The following is an 18549-nucleotide window of genomic DNA, read 5'->3' as shown; positions in this document are numbered from 1 at the left end:
TCCCACTTTTACTGCATAACGATCTTTCTTTTTTTTTTTTTTTCCATGACAACTTGCATAATTACCACGAGAGACGCACACACAAGACACGCATCCTGACAAACTCACGGAATGAGACTATAAAAGAAAGGAGAGAGATAGAGAGAACAAAGACTCAATTTCTTTTCACGGTACCCCTTCTCAAGTTCTAACATCACCCCCAGCACTTTGAAATGTGACGCCATGGCTGCCACACTAACAAAGACTCCCCAAAGACCCAACATAAGCATAAACAAAAAGGAAAAGAGCAAATAAATATTTAAAATAAAAAAAAAAGGAGGAAAAAAAGGAGGAGGACCCCATTCCACATACTGCTCGAGAACCCACTCAGGTCTCGGCCGTCCTCGCCGGGTTCTGCGCCGCCTGTTTACCGCCCGCCCCCGCTCCTCCCGCCGCCGCCCCCGCAGCAGCTCCACCGCTTCCATTCGCGCCCGGCCCCGCTCCTCCCGTCGTCGCCGCAGCCGCCGCCTGTGGCGGACGGAGCTCCAACCTACCGTCGATGCAGGCGGCGCACTTGCGCTCGATCCACCCCTCGAAGTCGTAGCCGTACCCGAATATCCTCCGCCCGGAGCAGAGCCGCCCCACGATCCCCGCGATCACTCCGAGCACCGCTATCACGGCGAGCACGCCGATCACCGGCCCGTACGACCCCCCACCGTTCGCCGTCGACACCGCGTCGTACACCGGCGAGGGCGGCGCTGGCTGCTGCTGTTGCTGCTCCAGCGGGTACGACATTTCCTACACGCCAAAAAAACCCCACAGGATTCGATTCTTCAATGCCTTCCGATGCGAACGGATCGAAAAAAACGCCGAAAGATCCGATTTTTGATGAATTTTTGATGCGAATAGGGTTCCAAAAAGCGAACAAAGCTGAGAAAAAGGGGGAAAGCACTGGATCTTGAACAAGATTCAGACGCATCAGGTGATAACCAAAAGAAATAAAACCCAAAATCTCTTCCCCTGGGCTCTTCCGGAGCCCAGAGAAGAGATTAAAGATCGAGAAAACGAGAGAAGTGAAGCAAACCAAACCTCAATCCCAGGACGAACTCTTCGAATGGATTTCCGACAGCTAAACCTCTAGATTTTCCGAGAGCGAAGAGCGAAGAAAGTGTGGAAAAAAAAAAAAAGGAAGGATTTTTATCCCCGGTGGGGAGAGGTGGGGGGGAGGGTCTAGAGGTTTGTCTGAGAGATGGAGGAGCTCAGCCGAGGTGCAGTACTCGTTGGAAGAGTTCAATCCCAGAAAAGCTTGATGCATGCCACGCGTCCAATCCGACGGCTGCGATGTGGTTCCAACGGAAAGGTGGTACCCCGGCAATAAATTTACTTTATTTGGTTTGGGTTTTGCTTTCCATTTGGAGCACCGTTAATGGATGCTCTCTCCTTTGCTGCTGCTTTATTAGTGCGACCGTGAGCATGCTGCCCGTGTTTTTGATGATGTGTTAGTGTGACAAAAAACATTGGTGAGGTTGGATTTTTTTAAAAAGTTCAATGAGGGCTGGCTTTCCTTTGTAGGGCTCTGAAATCAAATCACTTTCAGTGCATTTTATCTGGGCAGGGTGTGGTGGGGTTCTAATGGGCTCAACTTGGACCACATATGGAGAATGCCAAACATTAGAGAATTGAACATGGGCGTGAGGCTTAGAAAAGAGAAATGCTTGATTGGATTCACTTTTGTTTTTTCCATCACTAACTTCCACATCCTCATTGTGGGATGTAGGGTCCATGAGGTGTTGGACTTGGGTGATGATGAAGAGATTGGTGTTCCCTGCAGTCCATTTATCAAATCATTTTAGGCATAAAAAATTGCCAAATTGGATAAGGACCATTAAAAGTTAGATTGCAAATGATTGGAGTAGCTCAAGGTGCAAAAGATACTATTGATGACAGTATCGAATAACATGAGAGTTTTAGTTGAATCCGACAAAGCTAAGGGGATAAGTCAGTTAATGTTGTATGCTGATAGAATGATCAGTTAATATATGCCACATTGTCGACATATGCATACAACATCATGCTTCTCGACAAATAGGAGGTGGCAGATGCTAAAATAATTTTCTCAAGTGTAAAATCATTTCCACATAGATTGTAGGAGTTGGGTATGGGTGGATTGTGACTGGCTAGAGTGATAAGATAAGATTTTTCCGTTAATGCTGATAAATGAATCGGACAAAATTTGAGAAAATTAGGATACAGTTAGGGTTGCATGCTGATAACATAATCAATAACTATGTCATGTTTTCGAGATGTATATAATAATATACTCGTTAGAGAACTCGAGGTGGCATAGAGACCGATACAATGGTCAATTAATATATGCCACATTGTTGATATGCATACCACATGATGCTTTTTGATGAATTGGAGGTGGTAGACACAAAAAAAAAAAAAGGGTTCTAAAGTATCAAATCACTTGCACCTAGATTGTTGGAGTTGAGTACATGTTCCATTGTGACTAGCTAGAGTAATGAGTAAGATCCAACTTTCAATTAAAGCTGCATATGGATAAATGAATCTAACAAAATTAAGAGAATTTTAAGTATCAAACTGTTTGAACCCAAATTGTAGGAATTGAATACTTGGTAGCACATTACTGTTGAAATGTACATGAAGGAGTTCTCTTTCTATCCAAAGTTGTATACCGACGACTTCTACCAATTATGATTAGGCTAGAGTTAACATTTCATGTTGTTAGAACGATCAATAGCTAAGCAAGCAGTGGATACATGCTGCATTGTTGAGATAAATGTAAAGATATGCTTCTTGACATATTGGGGGTAGGAGGCACCGAAACAAACATTCTGCAGTGTCAAATCACTTAAAACCAAAGTTGTGGGAACTGACTACATGGTGGTTTGTGACTGACCGGAGTCATAAAATAATTTTTTTATCCATTTAAAATTGCACATCAAATAATAGATTATACAAAATTGAGAAAATCAAGCTGCGATAAGGTTTGTTGCAAATAAAATAATTGTAGTTGCATATAGCCTTAAAACACCCCACGTTATTTAGATACATGAAATGATATGCTTCCCAAGAATTAAAGGTGGCATGTGCTAAAAATTAGTTGCAGTAATATGGTGATTATATGGTGAAAATCTCTTTCCACTCAAAGTTGCATGCCGACAAATAAATCAGACAAGATTGGGATTAGGGTAGAATATAGGTTGTAGGCTATTAAAATGACCTATAACTATGCAAAAGTTGAATATATATATACCACGTTGTTGAGATTAAAGCAAATATATGAGTTAGCAAGATCGATTATTGGGCGGGCTTCGGGCCTAAACTATATTCATTGTTTAGTCATATTTGGGCCAGCCTATTTAAAATTTGACATTTAAGTGCCCGAGCTCGGCTCATGATCAGCTCTAGGTGCGAGACATTGAAACAAAATTTTGAAGTATGATCACCTAAACCAAGGTTGTGAAAATTGGCTATGTGGTAAGTTGTGAGTGGTTAAAGTAATAAGATAATCTCTGCTATCTTGCATGAAGCCCAACTCCTTATATGTGTCAGATGTTACATTGCTTCCACATGCCACTGAACATTGTCTTCTGCAATGGACTTGATATATGGCAGATGGAAGGCCGAATCCCTGACACGGATGAACATTGCTACTATCCCTTTTTAGCTTAGAGTTATTTTATTTTCTGATTTGTTGGATGTATCTATGGTAGTCATATACGATTCATACATATATTTGAAAAAAAAGAAAAAAAAAAGGCAAAAAAGTACTTCCAAGGAAAGTAAGGAGACCGCTGCAAGGCCAAGGTGGGCCATGGTTATAATATTGTTGGAATGGGCTAAGACTTTAAAGGTGCAATGCAATATATATTGGGCCCACGACCTTTCCATGAAACTTCCGCGAAGTTGGTCTCATCGTACCAGAGTTGGGCTAAGGTGTGCCATTGGAAACAACCCTGATATAAAATATTAGCCGTTCCAGAGGAAGCCAGATAACTTGTCCACAATAATTACAAGTACTTAAACACTGGCTGTTACGTGACATATATCAACAATTCTTTTCCCCCCTAAATATAATAATATTTTTAAAATTTAAAATTGTATAAATTTGCCCCAAATTTGTTTGGTTTTCATTCCCAAGTTACAATGGTTGTTATTGCAATTAATTAATTTTTAAATTTATATATATATATATACCTTTTCAAATATTCAAATTTACATAAATATTTTTTTAAAATTAATATCTGCATGTATACCTTTATAAAATATTTTTTTTGCATATGTACTCATATTATCTAACATCGTTAAAAATTAACAGTTTAAAATTAAAATAACTAAAATATCCTTATAGAAAGATGTGCAAAAAAAAAAAATATAGGATATATATGTAAATAGTAATTTTATGAAGGTATTCACACAAATTTGAATATTTAGAAAGATATACATGTAAAAAACTCTTAACATAAATACATCTTTTTTGGTTTGTTAATTTTTTCTTATTATAATAGAAAAAAATTAACATATATAACTAAAATAATAAATTTATTTAATTTATTAATTTACATAGATAAAATAATTTTTTTATCAAATGATAGATTAAAATTATTTTATGTAGAAAATAAATAGATTGTAACCATTTATGTTTCCTCTGATATATAATAATATGCTTTAAGAAAAGTATCTAAACATAATATTAGATGAATAGCTTATATATTTGCATAGAATGGACATAGTTGTAGATTTGAATATTATGTAATAATAAGAATTTATAATCTTATTATATTTTATTTTAAAAATTTTTATCGAAAATATATTTGTGAAGTGTATCAAGTATATCATGTTGTTATAAGATGGATATATCGTCCCATCTTACATAAAAATAAAATATAATATAGTATTCTAATATATAAAATATTATATAATATCATCATCGTGTTGTTATATTATGTAATATGTTACTACATTGTAGAGTAAGAGGGTCTGAATCCATTTAGATGAAATAGATAAAAATTAAATCAAAATTTTTTATGTATATATTCTTCTAAATATTTAAATTTGCATAAATATTCTTATGAAATTGTTATGTGTATATATACTCTTATATTTTTTTTTCGTATATCTACCCATAAGGATATTTTAATCATTTAAATTTTAAACCATTAATTTTTTAACGACTTTAAATGATGTGGGTATATATGTAAAAAAAAAGATATATATATAAAATAAGTATTTTGTGAGGGTATACATACAAATATCAATTTTGAAAGGATATTCATGCAAATTTGAATATTTATAAGGGTATACATGTAAAAAATTTTAATTTTTATTACAATGCTGCAGTCATTATTGTAATGATTTCAGTCAAAAGATAAGACAACTAATGGGCATTGTAATTATAATTGTCAAGATAGTTAATAATTCTTTTATTGAGTGAACAATAATTTAGACATGTAGTTATGCAGTAATTTTTTAAGTACTGTATAGTTTTAGGCTATGAAAGATGGGACAACTAAAGGTATGATAATATAACCAATATTATTGAAGTCTTCTTTTTAGGAAAAATATTTTAATAACAATTAGTGGAAAAATTGGTAATAATTAATTAATGATTCTTTTACTCAATGATCCGGATATGATTTATCATTTACCTTCTATCATCACTAGCATATAAACCAAATGATCTATAGAATATTTTTTTTAAAATTATTTTTTAAATATAATATAACAACATAATAAATTATAGTAAATCAAATTTTATTGTATATTAAATAATAAATTTTAATGATGGTCAAGCAGTATTTCCCACCACTAACATTGACATCCATTTGGTAAATATAGAATTGCATATTAACTGAGTTTTCATCATTTATATCGTATATTAATATCGATTTGCATAATATGTGGGATATACTTGCTCTCTCTCTCTCTCTTTTTAACTATTTCTGAAATGCAATAAAATAATATAACACATCATGATCAATAGGATGCTTCAATAAATTAATTTTTGTTACATATTAAGCAATAAATCTTAATAATGACCAAACAAAAACTTGTTATTAATAATGCTATATATATAGTAAAGGAAAAGCTTTGTACAAATTAAGCCTCTATGTTAAAATTTTCATATTGATGTTCACATGGTAAACAAAAATTCTGTTAAAAAACTTCTTCAACTAATAGATGCATCATTAAAACTATATACACACACACGCACACGCGTGCGCACGCACACGTATGTATGTATGTATGTATGGAGGTAGAAAATAAATTGATAATATATATTGTTAGAGTAATTATTATTTTAGTCATTTTAAGATACTGCATAATTTCAACTAATAAAGGATGAAATAATTAATGACCATTATAATTATTATAACCGTCAATAATAATTTGATATTTGTTATAATAAAGGCACCTCTAGCAATACAAAACTATTATCGATGAATATTTTTTTGTAATGAATTAGTAAAGACTATGATTATAATATTATAATAATTTCTAAAATCTGGAGAGAATGACATGTTGGAACACCTAGGTTAATATGTTTGATGGAATTTGTTGGATTTAGATGTTCAATATTAACCAAATATAGACTTTCGGGTTATGGGTCAAGAAGGTTGCCCTAGTTAGCTTGTTTAGGTCTTAAATATTATCAAGAATACTCTAGCTTGCTTGTTTAGGTCTTAAAACATTATCCAGAACCGTTGCTAAACTACTACTAAATTAAGTCGATCAATCTAAGCATGATTCAAGGTCCTTTTTCATTTGGATAATTAGAACCCATGACTATTTAACTATTACATACGAGTCTATTTAGAGTAGGTTGATCATGTGTTTAAATAAAGTTAAACTAGAGCTAGCTTAATAAAGGCTCAATTACAAGTTGAAAATCAAGATGCATAGTTGTAATCCATCATGCTTTTTTGTTCCTATTACTTGATTGGGAATAACTTATCTTATTTAAGCTAAATCTCTATTTTTATCCTAAATCTCTAATTTGAGTTACTTTTCTGAACCAATTTTGCTGAATGATATATATTTCGAATGTGAAAAATATAATATTTAATAGTAGCAATAGAAGAGCTAAATTTTGATAAAGTAAATTTTTAATTTTATTAAAGTTATTGACATTAAAATCATATCAAGCTCAGGATCTTCCTATCAGATTATTTTTTTTCAAGAAAAAATCTTTATATATCCAATATTAACTTTAAAGAAATGAGCATTTGAATCTTTATACTTGCATGTCATATACGTATTAATCAAATAAAGGATGGAGGTCTAGATAAGATAGAATATTTTTCAATTCCACCAGTGGTGGTAGTCTTTTTTGAATAATCTAAAAATTTCGGACCTTGATGAAGGTAGTTAGTCTATCCAATAAAATCAAATGCATAATGTACTAGATATTAAGCTTGATTAATGTAGTTTTCTATTTAACATAATATAATTCGACATAGTAATTATACCATTGAATGATGCTACTATCATAATTACAGGTTGCTATAAAACCTTCATATCATTTAAATGACCTTAAGAGTTTTTAAGTATAATTTCTAGTGTAGATAAACTCTTAGAATATGTTAAAATAGTTATGATGGTTGGGGGTAGATTTTAGGGAATGGATTTGATGTTAAGTGGAGTTATAATAGAAATTTGTATTCATGCTATTTAGTTTCTCCAATTTTCAATCATATAAGATAGAACTTCTTGTTGGAAGAAAATGGTTGATAGCACATAACCTCAAGAATAAATTGCTAACTTGAAGATTTTTACCCAAGTATCCTTGGAAAACACAATTTTCTGGCCACACAACTCCTAAATGATCCCACTTATTTATCTGTAACAATCTAGAATATTATTCAAAAAGGCTAGTCAGAAAATATTATTTAGGTTCTTTGGTCCTATATAAATATTCAAAATTTTTTCGATGAATAAACGATATAGGACTAGATACATACCTGCACAGTCCTCACATACTCCCCATTTAAGCTCTGAGATTCTCATAATGCTAATGGTCCAAATCCATGCATCCATTCATAAATACCACAATTAGCTCGTGGTCAACCTTACTGAACCCATACTGCAGTATTCTTTAGTCCACATTGACTATGGACTAGATTAATTCTAATACTATTTGTAACAACTCAGGATTTTTTCCAAAAAAATAGTCAGAAGATATTATTTGGATTGATTAGTCTTGTATAAATATCCAAGATCTGCCTAGAAATAATCGATGTAGGATAAATATATGCCCACACAGAATCTCGCACACCAAAAGATAGATTATATACTAAGAAATATGCTTTTCAATGAGATGCTTTATTAAGAGAGATTTCTTTCTTTGCAAAAAGAATACAACTGCTACTAAGAGATATATCTTTTCAGAAGAGAAATTCTTTATGCACTGTGGGCGCCCAAAAGAAAATCCGATGTAGTGCGCACTATCTTATCTGATTGATCTACGTAGTTACTACTTTCTAATATGCATTTAATGCCTGCAGTTTTATTTTTTTATTTAAAATTTAAATAATAAAAATATATTCATTTTTTTTAAAAAATTATGATATTTTTATCCATATTATGACATCCTATATGTAGGAAGTCATAATTTGACGCAGCATGTCATAATATGCAAAGAAAGTCATAATTTTTTTAAAAAAATAAGGATATTTTTGTTATTAAAAATCTTCAAACGAAAAAAATAAAACTACAGACAATAAATACATATTAAAAATACAACTACAGGCAATAAATGCAAAAATATCCCTCACATATTATGACATTCTGGGATATATTATGATATCCTGCATGCAGGAAGTCATAATTCAATGTAGAATGTCATAATTTTTTTCAAAAAGGAGAGGTATTTTCACCATTCAAAATTTCAAACAAGAAAATAAAATTGTAGCTAGGCATTAAATATGTGTTGAAAAGTGGTTGGATAAATATGTCCTGCTATATTATGACATCTTAGGCCATATTATGACATTCTATGTGTAAAAAATAATTTGACGTAGGATATCATAATATACCATAGGATGTCATAATTTTTTTCAAAGAGGAGGAATATTTTTATCATTCAAAATTTCAAACAAAAAAATAGAACTGTAGGCATTAAATACACATTGAAAAGTGATGGTTATGTGGATCAATCGGACAAAGCGGTGTACTCCACATCGGATTTTTTACACCGCCTGTGGTGTACAAAAAATTTTCTTTTTCAGAAAGGATACAACCAATAACATATGCATTTTTTAGACTATTCCAAAAGATAACCATCAACAAGTTAGCATATCAATACTTGCATTCCAAATTTATGATTGGCATATCCATCCATAGTTTCTATATGAGAATTTTTATACGCTTATTTATCAAAATGGGCATATACAAGTTCTTGATGACTCTCATAGCCAATTGGTTATTGAAACTTATACCATACATGTTGCAAGAAACTATGTGCTACCATTGTATAATGATGCATTCTCTATCTTGACCCATATCATACTTCTCTTAATTGTATAAGCTTGCTGAGGTCTTTTACCTGAAGTAAGAAGGCAACCAAATTGAGACTTGATTAAACTAAAAATAGTTTTATATTTCTTTGATAAGTTATGGTGTAGGTGATTAGAAAGAGCTCTTACAAGCTAAAAGAGCTGGATTACCCCTATCAAAAAAAAAAGAGCTGGATTACTCTTATCTTCTTATTTCACAACTTGGCTTCATGGCATTTCACATAGTGAGAGTCTTTTGTTAGATAATTTTAATTTTTGTTATACTTGGATCATGCTCTTATATTCATGCAAAAAAAATTAAATCATAAATAAACCATACCTTACGCCATTGTTTATGCAATGCAACGATCATGTAGACTATACGATGCTTGGTCTTCTTCCATGGGGCGTCTAATCTTCTCTTTCCTCACCCTTCTCTTTAACGTAGATGATTGATAGGAATCATTACATCTTTCTGAGAGTTGGAGAAAGAGAACAAGGCACTTCTATTTATACATGCACTTGTCTTGTCCCATCAAAAGACTAACTTTTAATTAGAGTCAAACTTCCAGTTCAAATCTTATTAAGAATAGATCTTTTAATTAATTGGGCTCACCATAATTGATTCAGTATATATGACTGACCCAAGAAATTAAATCTGACTAAGTGATAATTAGGCCACACATTAGGAGTCAAATCCAACATTCTTCCACTTAGCCTATATTATTACTTAAAATAACTCTTTAGTTTTTAAAAATATTTTAAAAATAAAATATTTTAATTTTCAAAACAACAATCCTGAATCAAATTTGAAAATGAACTGACGAGTGCGCACTTATTTTTAAAAAAATTATTCAATTATCTATTCCTTAAAAGATCTTTTATACTTTGATTAAGTAAAAACTATTAATGTAGATTATGGTAGTTATGCATCTCAATTGACATATTTCTTTTCATTTATCATGATATTAATAATTTTTACTAACCTAATCTTATATACAAGAGTACATAGACTATCAAAAATCATAATATCTATGATAATAGTCCCACTGTTATGTCATATGAATGATACTTCTGTTTACTTTAATTTTGATAAAAAATAATCATAATATATGTAAATAATAATTAAACAGAAGAATAGCAGTAATTAAATTATTAAAAGATCTCAAAATAAGTATCTATTATAAATTAAATATCCCAATGACAAATGTCCATAACTTTTACATGCTCTTGAAATTTTTAGGCACAAATCTTTAGTCAAAGGATCAACTATCATATAAGCAGTATCAATAAAATCAATAATATCTGATGATTACTAATTCTCTCATTTACAACAAGATATTTAACATCAATGTGCTTATTTGTATTGATCATCTTGTTACTATTAGAGAAAGAAATTGCAGTAGAATTGTCATAATAAATTCTCATGACTTAAAAATAGAATCCATAACTCTGAGTCCTAAGATGAATTTTTTCAACCATAGAGCATGTGAGGAAGCCTCGTAGCAGCTTATATATTCAGCTTCCATAGTAGAGCAGACAATAATGCACTATTTTATGCTTCTCCATGAAATTACTCCACCAACTAATAGAAAGATGTAACCTATAATGGACTTCCTACTATCGAGGCAACCAGCATAATCCGCATCTGAATAACTGATCATGTCCAATTGATCAGTCATCCTATAAGTAAGTATATAGTCCTTAGTCTCTTGAAGATAACGTATCACCTTCTTGAAGCTTTTCAGTGGTCCATATTTAGATCACTCTGATATCTACCAAGCATTTTCAAAGTAAAATAATATCAGGATGAGTACATACTTGAGCATACATCGACTATCCACTGCAGATACATAGGATATATCCTTCATCTGATTTCTCTCAATCTCATTTCTGAGATACTGAAATTTACTGAATTTATCATCTTTAACAATTGGTCCTCCACTTGATGAGCAGCTAGACATTCCAAACCTTTTTAGATCCTAATAATGAAAGTCCTTTGAGATAAACCAAGCAAGAGATCTAAATCATTGTAAAAGATCTAAATCACTGCTAATAATAAGATATCATCCATATATTGAACCAAAAATATAAACTTACTCCACTCACCTTCAGATATATACATTGATCAGCAATGCTTTTCTTAAATTTGAAAGAAACAATAATATGATTAAACTTTAAATATCATTGCTTAGAAGCTTGTTTAAGATCATATATGAATTTCTTTAATTTACATATCAATTTTTTATTTTCTTGCACTGAAAATCCTTCAGGCTTTTTATATACATCTCTTTTTTAAATCCCTATTCAAGAACACTGTCTTGACATCTATTTGATGTAGCTCTAAATCAAAATAAGCTATTAATGCTATGATGATTTTGAATAATTCTTTCTAAAATAGAAAAAAATATTTATAATAATCAATGCCCTCTTTTTGAGTGAATCCCTTTGCTATAAGTCTAGCATTATATCTTTTGATATTATCTTTGGAGTTCGTTTGGTTTTAAAAATCTATTTACAACCTACAGGTTTAAATTTTCAGATAATTCGATAAGTTTTCAAACTTTATTTTTAATTATGGATTCTATCTCATCTTTCATGGTATCTAACAAAAGTTCAGAATCATTGTCATTCATGGCATCCTTAAAAGAGACTGAATCATCTTTTATCCCAATATCATAATCAATTCTTATAGGTATCGATCTTCTATTTTTAGTAGATCTCCATAATATTCTAGATTTAGTATAATTATTTAATTATCTTCAATCAAATTAGGTTCATTGGCAATCTGTTCAGGAAGTAGTGTATCAACCACATATTGATGTTCCACAATCTCAGGTTGAACATATTCATGTGGAATATCTTTAAGTGTTACTGTAGTAGAAAAAGATTTCTTATTTCTTCTAACACATATTACGTAGTTCACCACTCTCACTATTTTCACTATCCTCATGAACTAGCTGTTCCAGTTTCAATAACTCTAATGGTGTGCAATGGACAATAAAATCTAAAACCTTTGATCTTTTTGGATATCCTATAAAATAACAACTAACAATTTTAGGATCTATTTTTTTTTGTTGTGAGTTATATAATTGAGCCTCTGTAGGATAACCCCAAATATATAAATGCCCTAAACTTAGTTTTCATCCGTCCATAACTCAAAAAAATTTTAGGAACGATCTTACTAGGTATCTGATTTAGGATATATATAGCGATTTTTAAGGCTTCTCCCCACAAATTCAAAGGTAATGAGGAATTACCAATCATACTCATCATCATATCCATCAAGATGCGATTATGCCTTTCAGCCATACCATTTTGTTGAAGATATTTTTATAAAATATACTTTGCTACAATGCCATGCTGTTCAAAAATTTGACAAAAGATTTGGGATTACGACTAGATTCATCGTATCTACCGTAGTATTCACCACCCCTATCTTACAACTTAATTTTTCTATCCAATTGATTTTCTATTTCAGTACACTTTAACGATTTTCAAAGCTTCAGACTTTTCATGCAACAGAAAAATATAATCATAACGTGAAAATCATTAATAAAGGTGATAAAATATCTTTGCCCTTCGAAGCAAGATGAAAAATAGCAACAAATATCGATATGTATCAATTCTAAAAGTCCTTGATTTCTAGTGGTATATTTTTTATGATTTTAATTTATTTTTTTAATGTAATCTATATACATATCAAAATCATTAAAATCTAGATTTGGTAAAATATCTTCTTTAATCAATCTAGTCATCATTTTTTTTGATATGTGACCTATTCGTCTATGCCATAATATTGAAGAACTCTCATTTACAATACCACATTTCATTCCAATATTGACATTCAAAATAAGTAAAGATTATGCAAAAGAAGAATCCAAATTTATTTTATATAATCCATTACACAATGTTTTAGTACCAACCAAAATAAATTTTTTTATTAATTTAAAATTTAAATTTATAAAAATAAATAAAAAACCTTCTAAATCAAATTTTGATAAAATAATTAGATTTTTAGATACTGAAGAAATATAAAAGACATCATGTAATCTAATTGAAATTCGATGTTTGTAATAAGTTTGTAATAAGTAAATGAAAAAATTTTAAACCTTGAACTTCATCTGATTTCCCATAAAGATCCATCACTCTCTATCATTTGATTTCTGACTTGAAAGAAATTCTTGGAATGAATTAGAAATATAAATTGCAGCACCCGAATCAATCCACCAGATATTAAAAGGAATATCAATGAAATTGATTTCGAAATAAACAAGTGATAAGAAAATATCCTTCTTTTGGATCATTTTCTTCTTTTCTTACATCCTTCTTGATATGTCCCTTCTTGTTATAGAAGAAACATTTCAATTTATGAGAATTTTTTTTGGTGTATTGCAAGATTTTTATTTTCTTTCTTCATTTTCTTTCTTTTAGGATGCTCCTCTAAAATTACGTGAACAATTGGAACCCTTCCTGTTTCAATCTCTCTTCCTCTTGCACACACTGGGAGTTGAGTTCATTTATTGACCATGATTCCTTATGTGTGTTGTAGTAAATCTTAAATTCAATAAGCTAGAATGAAAGAGAATTAAAAAAAATTGGATAAGAAAGCTTTCAGATATTGTCATACCCAAGTCATTCAATTTTTTAGCTATATCACTCATTTCATACTGTGCTTTCATACTCCAGAAAATCTATTATATTTCATAGAGGTTAGCTTGTTTATTAGAATACTAGCTAAAGCTTTATTAGATTTAGTAAATTACTGTTCTATAGAGAAAAAATATTCAGAGGTCAATTCATTATCAGAAATAGATTTCTTAATATCTCTCGCTATGAAGCTCTTAATGATCATGAGAGACAATCTATTAGAATACTTCTACTTTTTATATAATTCTTTCTGATCAGGAGAACTAGTGGGAGTAGGTGGATCAGGCTGAAGCTTATGAAGGGCCAAATCTAAGTCTAGGCATTCTAAGATAATGAGAAGCTATTTGTATCAATCAAAATAATTAGATCCATTGCAGAGCTCATAGCTGTAAATTTAAGGACATGTTTACAATTACGATTATGAGACAGATTCTATAACACAAGTCCGTTAATAATACTTATTATACAACTATAAAACATCTTTGGACAAGAATCATAGCATATAATAAGTGTCGCAACTAATTTAATCATAATTTTAAACATAATAAACAATACCAAAATATGCACTACATAATTTTTATAATCAATAATAATATAAAATATGTAAGTAAGAACAATAATTATAGTATGAATACATAATTTATGTTTAAACTGTGATCCATTATATTAGTTATACTTTCAGTGGTTTAGCTAACTATAATTACAAAAATCCGAGGTTATTCCCATCTTTGGGTGTAGAACTCTCTGTTTAGCTAAATGTTAATTTTGTATCTTATTACAATTACCTTTGGATCAATTATAATAGACACATCTTTATATAATTTTAAATTTATAATGAGAGAGAAAATCATTATTGATCCGTAGACTGCTCTGAGCTTTTTGGGGCTATGCAAAAATATGCTTGAACATTGCAATAATGAGCGAAATTATTAAATAAATAAATTATTTAAATATTTTATTATTATGAAGAATTGAACCAAAATGTTCTCAAGCTATCACACATCTAACGGTTCAAAAAACACTCAAATCGGATGAAAAACGAATAAGTTACAGCGATTTTATCAAAAACCTTAACAAGAAAAGACTCAACCGTAAATCCCAAACGAAAAGGGGGTTTTCTATAAAACGGTTATTTTAAAACTAAGTCTGTCAAAAAAAAAGGCATCTGTCTGTAATCAACTATTCGTCGGGGGTTTTATTGCAAAACTGGTTAAATTAACTCACATTAACGGGTTCGAGTCTGATCCAAAACCTTAACGGATCAAAACCCGAAACATGAAACCCGATAGCCATAATGGGTTTGGATCTTGAATGGGTTCGGTCAGACCTGTTAGGATCCGAACCCGTATCCATCATCCCTTCCAGCCCGATCAAGAGGGTTCTCCCATGCGCCGTACGGGCGGCCGAACGGCCGCCCCTTGCTGCCCCGGCTGCCGGAGATAACACCGGGGAGGGCAACGGACTGCCGCCGTCGCTGGAGCGGCAGCCAAAGGTCCGCCGTCTTCCACCGAGGTGGCAGAAGCCGCTGGTTTCCGTGGCCATACGATGGCGTGCGGGCGGTGGATCCCACCGTCGGGAAGCTGGATGCTCCCCCACCCCCACCCCCCCGCCCCGCCAGCGATCCGCCGCCGTCGCCGGCATGGCAGCGTGGCCGCTGCCCCATTCGCCGGACGGCGTGGGTCGTTCTCTGCGGCCGTCCCAAAGAAAAACTTTTATTTTTTCAGAAAATTAATAAAATCTTAATTTAATTTTTAAGCTTGATTTAATTCGAAAATTTAAAAAAAAATAATTTTAATATTTCGAAAATAAGTCATAAATTTTTTAAAAAAATTTTGCATCAATACGAAGCATGAAATCGAGATTATGATATTTAGATAATTTTAATTTTTATTATGCTTAGATTGTACCCTTATATTTATGTAAAAAAATTAAATTATAAATAAATCATATTTTGCGTGTTTATGCAATGCAACGATCATATAGCATGTAGGATGTTTGATCTTCTTTCGTGGGGCATCGATAGAAATCGTTCATATTCTTTTGAGAGTTGAAGGAAGAGACGAAGGCATCTTTATTTATACCTGTATTTGTCTTGTTCCATCAAAATATTAATTTGTAATTAGAATCAAATTTTCAGTCCAAATTTTATTAGAAATAAATTTTTTTAATTAATTGAACTCATCGTAATTAATTAAGTACATATGATCGATCCAATGAGTTAAATCTGACTAAGTGGTTATTAGACCACACATTAGCAATCGAATCCAACGTCTCTTCCTCAGCATTCCCCATGTGCATCACTAGCCTACGTGAGAAAGATGATGGAATTGGCCTTCCCCACCTCCCCAGATGCTTGCGACTGCTTGATACCCCATCTCCTCATATGTTTACAACTGATTGGTAACTCTCCATTCCTCTTCAGGCCGCAAGAAAAGTTTATCTGGAATTGTCGCTCAAATGAAGGCTGATGTGGTCTCCCGCGCACATCCACATACAACACTCTCTTAAAGATAGAAGCTGATGACCATATTATTGAAGGGTTGTGAAAGGTACATATTCCATGAAAGAAACTAGCTAAAGTTGAGCCAAATGTAATCACTTATAAGGCGTCCTCGCTATTGGACATGATGTGGCAGGACTACAGTGTCTGAGACATTTGCTGAAGCCATGGAAAGTCAAAAACTGGTGATAACCCTGGATATCCTGCTTATCTTGTATGGTTACTTGGGAAAAAAGGAGAGAGAGATAGAGATATAGAGAGAGAGAGGGAGGAGCTGGAAGTTTTCAATTCCACTATATTAGTCTACTGCAGGCATGGACCTGTGGAAAAGGCATCTGAGGCTTTCAAGAAATGGAAGCAAATGAATGCGAGCCAAATGCTTTAACCTATCACCACCTTGCATTAGATTGCTTAAAAGCTGGTTTGATAAAGGAAGCACTGAAGACTATGAATATGGGAAAGGCGTGAGTTTTCATGTAAGAAGATCTAACCCATGGTTGGAGACTACTCGCATGCTACTTGCACAATTTGGGTGACTTGGAAGATGCAAAAATATTATTTGAAGACTAAAAGGAAACAAAGTATCGGAGTTAGACCTTTGTGTATGATAACCTTCTAATGGCTCATATAAGAGCAAAAGTTTATGATCCAGGAACTGTTGAGGAAGATGCAAAGATTCTTGTGGATGTGTATTTAGATCCACATTGATTATTTATTAGAAAGATATTAGATACTTACAAATGGCTAAAAGATCCAAATAATATCTTTCAGTTATCCTTTTTCAATGAGGTCTTGAATTTTTTCAAATGATATCAAAGTTGACCTAGCCCATAGTCTATACGGATTAGAGGATATTGTAGCATGGATTTATTAGGATTGATCATGAGCTGATCATGGCATTTATGAAATAGATTTACATACATTTATTTGACTACACTTAGCATGGCGAGAATGTCAAGAGTTAGATGATGGGAGTATATGAGAATCCATGTGGGAGTGCATTTAGTCTTATATTGATTATCTATGTTGGAAAGATCTTGAATGTTTATATAGGCCAATGAATCTAAATAATATCTTTTAGCTAGTCTTTTGGGACGAGGTTCTAGATTGTTACAAATAGTATCAGAGCAAACGTAATCCACAGCTCATTTGGACTAGGAGACACTGTAGTACAGTTTCATTGGGGCTAGTCATGAGTCGATTATGATGTTTATGAATAGATTTGTATGGATTTGGACGATCCTTAGCTTAGGAAAGATGTCAGAGCTCAAACAAGAAGAGTATATGAGCATCAGTATGGATGTTTATTTAATTCTATATTTATTATTTATGTGAGGATTTTGGACATTATATATGATCAAAAAATTTAAATAATACATTCTGACCGGTCTTTTTGAATGAGGCCAAGCATTCTTATAAGATGATTTAATTTGGGAGGAGAAAGGCCAAATGCTGAACCATGGTCTTCTGAGATTCATAGAATAGTACAAGAGCTGATCAAATCATACAAGGGCAGATGCATTGAGGTTTAGAAGGAATAATAGATAATGATTTGAAAGTGGTTGCTTCTCCCAGAATCAGTCTGTAAATTTTGCGAACATTGAGACAGAGAAAAAAAGAATCGGTAAACGTCTCAAATTTTATAGGTGTTGCTTTGGTATTTTTCCTTGAAGGCAGTAAAAACAATATATCAATGGGAGCAAGCCTATTAGAAGGTGAACCCGGACAACCAGAATCTTAGCTTTGGCTTGTTTGCAGCCCTATGTTAAAGGGTCAAAACCTCTTATTGCCGCAAACCTAATTGTGATCATTCACCTCTTCTATATCTGGTTTCGTAGGTTGTATCTATCTTTTGGACCAACATGTACACACACACACACAAATATAAATATATATATA

The 18549-nt window shown here is 32.2% G+C and overlaps 1 protein-coding gene and 1 pseudogene across 1 annotated transcript; one reads left to right on the top strand and one right to left on the bottom strand.

Moving 5' to 3' along the window:
• Positions 1 to 204: 204 nt before the first annotated feature.
• On the bottom strand, positions 205 to 1363 carry LOC105049819 (uncharacterized). The gene is made up of 2 exons (XM_010929580.4): positions 1069 to 1363; positions 205 to 777 (listed from the first exon to the last, which is right to left on the bottom strand). Exon 2 carries the CDS (start codon positions 772 to 774, stop codon positions 367 to 369), a length of 408 nt encoding a protein of 135 aa, XP_010927882.2. The 5' UTR covers positions 775 to 777; positions 1069 to 1363; the 3' UTR covers positions 205 to 366.
• Positions 1229 to 18238, top strand: LOC109505339 (pentatricopeptide repeat-containing protein At1g07590, mitochondrial-like; annotated as a pseudogene).
• The last annotated feature ends 311 nt before the right edge of the window (positions 18239 to 18549 follow it).

The sequence above is a fragment of the Elaeis guineensis genome, chromosome 1, assembly GCF_000442705.2.
Source record: "Elaeis guineensis isolate ETL-2024a chromosome 1, EG11, whole genome shotgun sequence".
NCBI classification, from domain to species: Eukaryota; Viridiplantae; Streptophyta; class Magnoliopsida; order Arecales; family Arecaceae; genus Elaeis; species Elaeis guineensis.
The sequence above is the reverse complement of the archived record's forward strand: the minus strand, read 5'-3'. Positions and strand labels throughout refer to the sequence as shown.